At 35.6% G+C, this 10,574-nt stretch overlaps 1 protein-coding gene across 1 annotated transcript; it reads left to right on the top strand.

Annotated features, from left to right (window-relative positions):
- The first annotated feature begins 213 nt into the window (after positions 1-213).
- LOC104601850 (phosphoethanolamine N-methyltransferase-like) lies at positions 214-8,838 on the top strand. The gene is made up of 12 exons (XM_010265376.3): positions 214-467; positions 580-695; positions 1,906-2,043; positions 2,157-2,294; positions 3,094-3,237; positions 3,625-3,735; positions 3,838-3,979; positions 4,886-5,166; positions 7,440-7,601; positions 7,723-7,776; positions 8,296-8,370; positions 8,480-8,838. The coding sequence occupies exons 1-12, from the start codon at positions 455-457 to the stop codon at positions 8,573-8,575; spliced, it is 1,470 nt and encodes a 489-aa protein (XP_010263678.1). The 5' UTR covers positions 214-454; the 3' UTR covers positions 8,576-8,838.
- The last annotated feature ends 1,736 nt before the right edge of the window (positions 8,839-10,574 follow it).

Here is a 10,574-nt window from a genome sequence, read left to right as displayed (position 1 = left end):
TACTTCTTACACCCGTGACCCGTCCAACGGTTTGGATTGATAGGACATATAAATTTACCGTGGTCAACTTGCATTAGATCCCATTCATACGATACGACACGTGGCTAATCACGATTCCTATATCGTCCGATACTCCGATTTCTCCGCCACTGGGGCCGTTTTGCTTCGCAGATGCAAGATTCATTTTCAACTCGCCAATTCTATATAATGAAGACGCGAAGCAGAACGAAGAAAGCACGACGAACATCAGAGAGCGAGAGCGAGCGAGAGAGAGGAATTGGTGATGCAGCAGAGGGGAAGGGTTTACAATCGAAGATCGAGGAGCTTTTCGAGGGCTCGTGTGGCCGTTGAAGGTTGTTAGTGCAGTCGCTCTTGATCTCATTCATTTCCTCAACTCTCAAATTTACAGACAACCTCGCATTAGCGTCTGAATCTCACGTCTTAATCTACCGCCATGGCTGCTCAAGGTAAGATCTCATTCGAATGTCATTTGGTTTATTTTTCTTCGGATTTAATGGAGGAGTCCATTTCGTAATATTGCTATTCGTTGAAAATGGTTTACTTTGTGAAATTTTGTAGGTGGAGAACGCGAGATCCAGAAGAGCTACTGGATTGAGCACTCTGTGGACTTGACTGTTGAAGCTATGATGCTTGATTCCAAAGCTTCTGATCTTGACAAGGAAGAGAGACCTGAAGTAATAAGTGTTCCTCGCTAAATTTCTATGTTTCGGTCTTTTTTTTTGTTTTAATTTCTTGATGGAGACCTGATATTGGTTTATGTTCCATTTTTCTCTTTCATGATTATGAGGTGTTTGTTCTTGTTAAGTATGGAAAAGGCCAATGTTTTGAAATTTTTTTCTGTTGTTATTGTTTTTTCTTTTGATTACGGTTTTTAAGATTTTTTGTGTGATTGGATTTTTTTAGCTATGTTTATATGCTTTTGGATCGGAGTGTTGATACACATGGATAAATTCATCTAGAAATGAAGAGATAGGATACCCTTCTGTGTCAAAAATATGTTCTCAAACACAAGATGGTGGTGATTTATGTTGTTAAGCCAACCTAATTAAGATGTATTTCAAGGATGGTAGCATTTTTTTTCCTCTAATTTTCTTCTTACGAAGTCTGGCCTGCATGGAGAAATTGAAGGGTAAACAAATAATTGTTCTGTTTATTCCAACCTCTTCCTTTTCACATTTTTTGGCTGCCTCAGAGTTTGAACCTCTCTTCCTACGACTGCATTTCCAATAATATATAATTTCTTTCTTCTTTATCACCGCATGGAAGTGACGGAACTAATAAACCACCAGGGTGGCCCTGTGGAAATTATTCAATTTGGTCTGAAATTATTTGATGTGAATATTCAACATGTCTTTGGTATGGTTTGTCATTTGTTATTTTAGAGCTATGATAGTAAAAAGTGGTTGATCTCTTGCCATGAGTAATGGAAATCCGTCATATAAAAGGTTTTCCATCTTATTCTTGTATTATATAGCATTTTTTGGCATGCATTCAGCATCAATTGAATCATCCAGATGACTTTTGGGTGAACTTTTCAATTATGTGCTTGTCTTGCCATTGTGTACTAATATCTTTAGGAAAAATGTCTAGTTACTGGTAAAAGATAACGGACAACATCATAGTAGATGCATCCATTTTCCTTTTTCTGATAGAAAGAAAGATTAAGAATTAGAGTTTCAAAATTTCCATCAATATGTGTACAATTGATTATGTTTTTCTACTTGTCTGTCTGCTTCCCTGTTTCTGGTTGATTGTCGAGCTTTTCTCTACTGAGCTGCATAAATGCCTAAGGATCTTCTTCAGTTTCTATTACTTTTTATCATTTGAATAGTCTAATTATTTGTTTTTGGTCTTATAACAATGAACTATTTTGATTGCAAATAGGTACTCTCTCTACTTCCTCCTTTTAAGGGGAAAAGTGTATTGGAGCTAGGAGCAGGTATTGGTCGTTTCACTGGTGAACTGGCTAAGGAGGCTGGTCAGGTTCTTGCTTTGGACTTCATTGAAAATGTGATAAAGAAGGTAATCTTACTTTTTAGTATTATACATAATATAGCAGAAAGCAGAAATGTGTTATTTCTCTTCAGAATACTTGGACATCTGAATATTTCTTTTCCAAAATTGGAACCTTGCAGAATGAAAGCATCAATGGCCATCATAAGAATGTCAAGTTTTTGTGTGCGGATGTAACATCTCCAGATTTACAGATTGCATCCGAGTCTGTGGATTTAATATTCTCGAATTGGCTACTTATGTATCTGTCAGATAAAGAGGTTATCCATTATTTTCTCAAGTTGTTTCATCATTTTCTCAAATTAGATACTAATGCATATATGGGATTTGGAGGATGCTTACTGTAGTTTGCCTATGTTAAGAAATGGATGTTCTTAATCTAGAATCATATTTTTTTAATTCTCTTTCTCATCCATTCCATTCCCATTCAAGTCGTGCTTCTGATTAAGCATCTTAGCCATGATCGGTGTCTTATAAATGCCTAAGGTGGTAGAGAAGCCTAGGAGGATGGGCATTTACCAAAAAATTTAGGGAAGCCTTAATAAAATATAGCTGATAAAATTGATCATAAATTGTGTATACAAATAATTTTATCTTAGAATGTTTATACATGCACAAACACCTACAAAATATGTCTATATATTATTTATTTGATGATGATGTAAAATAAGTATTTATAAGCTTTTGTTTATGTTAATCACAATATTTTTTGTTGTCAGCATATTAATTGCCTAAATTTTGTTTCCCCCTTTCGTGATCTAGTAACCTTTACTCTTTTGACTTGGCAGGTATGTTCACCCCATATATACGTTGTCAGATTTTATCTTTTCATTTCTCTGAAATATTTTATTTTATCAATTCATATGTAAAATATTCAATAACTTGGCTTATTTTATTTACTTGATTTGATGCTTCATTTACCAATTTAGCTCTGTTTTTATTTTGCTTATAACTTCTTTTTGTCACCATATAATGTTTTTTTCTCCTGAATAAATTATTTTGTTGTCATCTAAGTTAGCTTTTTTTATTTCATTTATTTTCATGGTTGGCACTTGGCAGGTTGAGAATCTGGCTGAAAGGATGGCAAAATGGTTGAAGGTTGGAGGCTTTATTTTCTTCAGAGAATCTTGTTTTCATCAATCTGGAGATTGTAAGCGGAAAAACAATCCTACACACTATCGTGAACCAAGATTTTACACAAAGGTGTGCACTTAATTACCCTATCCAGTTCATTTAGTTTTTCAGCCTTAAATAATCCTATTAAGATAAATTCATTTTTTTTTCTTTCTTTGTCTTTGTGCTACTTCTTATCCTTTGTTCATGGTTGGTTGCTTTTTATATATAGCTGTGGTCAAAGTTCATCAGTTGATATTGATTTTATTCTCTATGTTCTAACTTCTAATCAGGTTATAAGTGTAGCCAGAAAATAATGATATTTTTCTTTTTCATCTTTGTTGTCATTATGGGGCTGAATTTAGATTAAAAAACACAAGATTGTGATTAGATGATCTTTCTGAAGAAGTTTAGTTTCAAAGAGCAATTTTTCTACATACCTGTGATGTTTTACTTATAATTTGACATGTACTGCAGGTATTTAAAGAATTACACTTGGATGATAGGTCTGGAAATTCATTCGAGCTTTCTCTTATTGGATGCAAGTGCATTGGAGCATATGTGAGAAACAAGAAGAACCAAAATCAGGCAATGTGTTTGGATGTTTCTTAGTTTGCAGTTCTCCAACTTGGTCTAAGTCAGACCGTAGCCAGCTGAATTAACGCTAATATGGTATCCTGTTTGATGCAGATATGTTGGATATTGCAAAAGGTCAATTCACATGAAGATAAGGGGTTCCAACGATTCTTGGATAATGTGCAGTATAAATGTAATGGCATATTACGATATGAACGTGTCTTTGGAGAAGGTTTTGTGAGCACAGGAGGGATTGGTATGCAAGCTTAGTTTTCTTACATCATTTAATAGGAAAAATTGAAAAAGTTTTGTATCTTTTGATTGCAATATCTTTTTACCTTGGCATCTTGATCTGGATATTCATAAATTCCTTCTTCAACTTGTAATTAACAATACAAATTATGGGTTATGAGTCATTAAATTTCCCAGCAGAAAAATAAGTGCTTGTTGTGGAAACAATTCAACTACCAAGTCCTACTTTAATGAAAAAAAAAAAGATTCAGCATAATCTTTTCAGCAGCTTCACTGAAAACAAATCTTAGTTGTCACCTAAGCAAAGAGCCTTTCTTCTTCTTTTCTTGAGATTGGCTAGTTTCTCACCTTAGTGTTTCCATATGGAAGGTTTGTGGAAATTTTAGGTTAGTGCAGCTTAGTGTCTGTGGTGGAAACAACTTGACCACTAAGTCCTACTGTTATAAAATTGTAAAGGCCCTATGAGGCAGGATATATTCGTGGGTAGCAGTACATAGATGCTTTGGGGGTACCTTTTTTTATACGAATGCACTTTTTGTAATTAACAGGCATAATCTCTGATGTACAAGTTATTTGTGTAACTTGACAAGGCATCATGCTATAGTTGGGGAAAATACAAGGGCCAAGCTTTCTTTGTGCTTCTTGTTATGAACCATATTTTGATTTTCTATAATCATGTCACTTCTATTTTGATGTTATGAATTATATCGTCTTGATTAAAGTTTGCTATATTATTAGTCAGATAAAACTCTTCTTACTATTAAAGAGAGTTTTGTGAGGTGGCAAAAACATTCCTGGTTACTTAAGTTCTCCTCTGTGGATTTTGAATTTTACAATAAAAAGTATACACACTTGACTTTCTATTTGAGATATCTTTTCAGTTGTACTAAGTGTCATCTACATATGACAGACACAACAAAGGAATTTGTGGCAAAGTTGGAACTTACGCCTGGTCAGAAAGTCCTTGATGTGGGCTGTGGCATTGGAGGAGGTGACTTCTACATGGCGGAAAACTTTGATGTTGAGGTTTTCGGAATTGATCTTTCCATAAATATGGTTTCTTTTGCTCTTGAGCGTGCCATTGGCCGCAAATGCTTGGTGGAATTTGAAGTTGCTGATTGCACCAAGAAAGCATATCCTAATAACACATTTGATGTGATCTACAGCCGTGATACCATTCTCCACATCAAAGTAATCTACCTCTTTCTGAATTCTTACTTTTCAGTTCGTCTATTTTCAGAACTCTATAGAAATGTTTCTGCATTTGTTGCTCAACCATATTTATCTTATATTGACTTTGTTGGGCTGTTATCATATGTGGGGAAAAACCATGAAACTTTCTACAACATGCTTGTACATATTGTAAGAGTAAATTGTCACCCTTATATCAATACAGGATGTGCAATAGTGTTGAGATTTAACTTCAGGTTATTATGTTATAACAGTAAATTACTCTTAACCTGGATTCATTCCTTGAGGTTCTTCTAAACTTATCAATAATCCAATATGATTGCAGTTTTGCCTAAATTATCTGTCCACCCCTGCATTTGTGTCAAAGATTCATCTGAATGACCTAAAGATGAATCTAAGGTGTAATCATAGGCTATAGACTTTTGAAATGATTTTGGGACTAAAGAGAAGCATCATTTGCAGTTGGAAAAGGTCCTCAGTCGAATCATTGAGTACTGCATATGTGGAAGGGTGGAAGAATAGAAAATTCAAAAAAGTTTAGGGGTGAAATTTTTAATAAAGTTTCCAGAGATATTTACAATAATGGATAGCTTGGTGCTGTTTAATTTAAAAGCATTTTGAGCAGGTTTCCCACAAAATAAATTGCAAAATTCCAGAAAAAGGAGATTTAAAGTTCTTGCACTAAGGTTGTATAGATCTGAGGGCATTCAAATATTGGAAGCAACTGGAGATGGTTTGGCACAAAAAGACAAAAATAGCTAAAAGGTGAATAACATACAACACCAGGGAAGGCACACAGAGTACAAGATTCTCATAGGGGACAACTGAGATAAATCCTTTGTAGCCAAGGCCCTCTTGCAGCTAGCCACCCTAAGGAGGTCTTCTTCTGATCTGATGCTGCTCTTAAATAGTTAAATAGTCTGTTATTTCTTTCAGACCACAGAGTTCATAAAATAGTTGCTGGTACCAAACTCCAAATGATCTTCCCTTATCTGTGCCAAGAAGACAGCAGCACCAAGGAGCCAGAGACAACCCAGTGGATCTTGGCCTCTCTGATGAAGATCAGGCATATTCCCCGGGCCACTGGGGAGTGAATAAACAGGTGGTCCACCTGCTCCACCGCTTGATTACATAGAACACAAACTTGATTAGTGATCTGCATACCCCTTCTAATTAGGCTGTCAACTGTAAGCCACTTGTTTAAAGCCAGCCGGCCATATTAGAAATCCAACCTTTGATGGAGCGGCTGTCTTCCAGATATGTTTTTTGAGGGAAGCTATCTTGAACAAGTTCCCACTGCTGTCCTACTTCCGCCACCACTTATCTTGCTGCCCCTCTCTGATAGCCTGTTCACTTAAAATTATGGGTTTTGATGTAAAATAAAGAAACTTTACTGAGAACTAAAATCACTCTACAGGGTGTCCAGAATCACTCAAGGGCATGGAAATCACTCAACATTCTATATATACATTACGAGGGCAATCCTATTAGAACTATGCAAAACAAAAATTATTGAATTGCAATAATCACAAGAAAATTCAAGAACTCTTGAACTCCTCAAACCAATGGCTATGAAAATTCAGACACAACCAAACTTTATAAGTCAAGATTTTAAACCTTATCCGATAGGCAATATATAAAACGAAAAAAATACCCCTACTACAGAAAATATAAAGTACATAGAAATTAAAAAAAAATCCCATATTCAGCCACTTGGCTCTTGCATTGTTTTCCCCCAGTTCAAGAAAACTTGAACTCATGTTTTAAAGAACTTGAGATCAAAGGCTGATTTGTCTTTACTAGTAAAATGAACCGTAGAGAAACTCTTAATGCTACTTCAAGAAACTTAGATTATACGGTAGGCTTCTTGCACATGACCAAACTATGATGCATTCCTTGTGTCTTAAACTGTTGAAATTGAATGTCTGAATTCTCATTTTCAGCATAGTCTCAACTATATATGAAGTGTGAGATTAACCACCACATCTTCTTGGACATGCCTTAAGCTTATCATCACTGTTAGGACTTTTTTCCAGCCAATTTCTACATTTTATTGTTCCACACTCTCTGGTATTTCAATGTGTAGAGTTCCTGTGGGTTGCAACTCTTTTTTTTGCTTCATTCTCAACTTCAATCTTTAGCTTTTTTTATCAATACTTTATCTTTGGCTTTAAACATTCTTCTCCAGCTTAAGAACACATACAAAAGCATAATGTAACTCATAGATCCGAGTAGCCAATTCCTTCTTAATGTATTCCTTGTTGTACTTTCAGGACAAACCTGCATTATTTAAAAGCTTTTTCAAGTGGTTGAAGCCTGGTGGTAAGGTTCTTATTAGTGATTACTGCAAAAGGGCTGGATCTCCATCTAAGGAATTTGCAGAGTATATTGAGCAGAGAGGGTATGATCTACATGATGTAGAGGCATATGGTCAGGTAATTCCATATTTGAAGTTTCTGTTTTCCTTTTCTCCTTTATTTTTCCTTTTTGTTCTCTCCTTGTAGTTCACATTCTTCAGATATCTCTATAGCCTATTATGTTTTGTTTTGTCAACAGATGCTCAGAGATGCTGGCTTTAAAGAAGTCAATGCAGAAGATCGAACAGATCAGGTTAGGATAAAAACAGTGTTGCATGGACTCTCTCTTAAATTGATGAAATGTCCATGTTGGATACCTTAAGGTTATGTTTGGTTTGAAGGAAAATGTAGGGAAAAGAAGGGAATGACAGGAAAACCTATATAAGGTTTGTAAAGGTTTACCTACCTTTCCCTGCATTTCCCTTCAAACCAAACATAACCTTAGATTTTGACAATTGGTATTTTACATAAATTAACAACTAATGTACTAAAAATTTGACATTTCATACAGAATGTCAACTAGCTAATAAAAATGAACTTTGTGACCTTTTTCTATGGGTAATAGAATGGTAGATTTCAAAAAATACTGTTTTAATAACATTTACTTTTCTATATACATGTACAAATTCATTTCTCTAATTGCTGAGTCACTCCCAGACATGTTGGATTCCAACTTGCGTTTCCATGTCTATGCAACATTGCAATTTTTTTTGTTTTACAACAACTGGGGATCAGGAACCTAACAAGCTTTGCTTTTATGGTGCTTATTCAGTTCATAAAAGTTCTGCAGAGGGAATTGGATGCTGTCGAGAAGGCTAGAGGGACATTCATATATGACTTTTCTGAAGTGCGGGTTTCTTCTCTGCACTTCTTTTTCCTTATTTTTGAGTCTGTTTAACTATCAGTACTTAAACTTACTCCATTTTCTTGCTTTATGACTTTATATGGTATCCCAGGAAGACTACAATGAAATTGTTGGCGGTTGGAAGGCGAAGCTGGTTAGGAGCTCAATGGGTGAGCAAAGGTGGGGGCTATTTATTGCAAAGAAATGATTTTCTCCAATCAGCAGCATTTTCCAGCTTTACAAGTTATGAACATGTATTTCAATATGACTTTAGCATGTCTGAAATTTGTAGTAGTCACACTAGTCAGACTCGATGTTTGTTTAGTTTTAAGTATGAGGTGAGGTGGATTGTAGGGACCATAAAATCGCCCTGGTTGAATACTCTTTTACTTAGTGGAGGACCATTAGCTGATTGTAAGCCTTGTTATCCACAATCTGAAGGAGCTAGTGAATGAAAGTTTATTCTGGTCAGGCTGAGTAGCAAGTGTGAGCCGAAATGTGTCACTCACTGCCCTCACATGACCATCACTCTGTTTTACTCTGATGCATGTTTGTAAAAAGAATGCTGATCCAGTGAGTTTGATCTCATTAACCACACCCTTGGTGTTCTCGTTGGAGGATCCAGATTTCGTCCTTGCAAAATTGGTCTTCACACCGTCCTCACAACTTCAGCGAGATGTTCCCAGTGTACGGGAGGACCAATTTTGTCAGGATGAAATTCAATGTTCAAATTTCGTCCTCACAGAGTCACAGCCCTTGCCAGCCGTGCTCGTGCATTGTAAATATATCTCCATGAATAAAATCATACAGATATGGAGAGAGATGTTACCGATGCATGGCTGCAAGGGTTGTGAGGATGTTGCAAGAATATATAAAAATTTATTATCATTCATGTCTTATCTCAACTATATGGGGTTGGTTACATGAATCCTCTCTCCCCAATCTATTTTATTTACTGTTAATTTGTTTTTGTTGGTGATCAAAATAAATCATTTCTTACAATTTATTTATTTTGATCACCAACAAAGTAAACATGAGGAAAGCTCTTTGTGAGGAAAGTATCCCTATCAGTGAAGGGATAGCACCCTGAAACAATCCGGAAAATTTAGCCAAAGAAGATTGCACTCTCAAACATTAACTTTAGGAAGAAAAAATTGTTATAGCCAGTGTAAACATACACTACACAGTCGGGGAATGCTTCAAGTAAGTACAATCTGTGTGATTTTTTATTAAATTTAAGGGTCTTGCAGGAATAGGGGTCTGGAATCCTATTCCGATTCCAACTGTTTGATGGGGCGGAATTAGAATCTCATTCCCATTCCTGTTGGAATGGCATTTCCCCATTTGAGGGAATGATCATCATTCCTTGCCTCTCCTTTGGGAATGAAATTCCATTCCAGTCTAAACCAAAAACAGACTACGAAAATGAAACATTCCGATTCCAATTCTGACTACAAACCCAACGGACCCTAATATCCCAGCAACTAATTAGTAACAAGAGGAAAAAAAAGAACGTAAAAGGGTAGGGTGGCGGTGTAAAAGACCTTTGACAGCGTTTGAAATAAGCATCGCAACATCCTAAAACAAGGTCAATTTTCCAATACGTGTTCCCGTAAATGCTCCATCTTCAGACATACTTGTTTGGGATCATGTTCAACTCAATCTCAAGCAGTATTTCTGGATTATGTCTAGCCAATTTGACGACAATGCAGTTTATTCCCCAATGAGAGTGATCAATTTCCAACGTTATATTCTAGCTTTGTCTTATACTATTCTAGTAAAAATTCAAAATCCAACAAAATAGTTAATTTATTATTGAAAACAGAGAAGTGAGTGCCTTGACCAATGGATCATTATTTCAAGCTAAAAAATAATCTCATTTAAAATATAATATGCTACCATAATGTGATATTAAAATTTGTTTAATATTTATTGTTGGTCAAATATCAAAATCCAACAAAGATAGTAAATTTATTATTGAGAACAAAGTTAAAATTGAAAACCTTGATCAATTCATCATTATTCTGGTCACCAAAACAGAGTGATGCTACTTCACGTAACCCATTGACTATGACATTGTTTGTCAGAGAGAAAAGGAAAATGGGTGGCAATTTTTCACCCAAAAAATAATACTTGAATCGAACTTAAATGAGCAATACATAATTCGAAATGTCATAAAACTCCATCTTCATGTGTCGCACGGCTCT

Source organism: Nelumbo nucifera, chromosome 3 (assembly GCF_055504915.1).
Source record: "Nelumbo nucifera cultivar China Antique chromosome 3, China Antique-T2T, whole genome shotgun sequence".
NCBI lineage: Eukaryota > Viridiplantae > Streptophyta > Magnoliopsida > Proteales > Nelumbonaceae > Nelumbo > Nelumbo nucifera.
The sequence above is the reverse complement of the archived record's forward strand: the minus strand, read 5'-3'. Positions and strand labels throughout refer to the sequence as shown.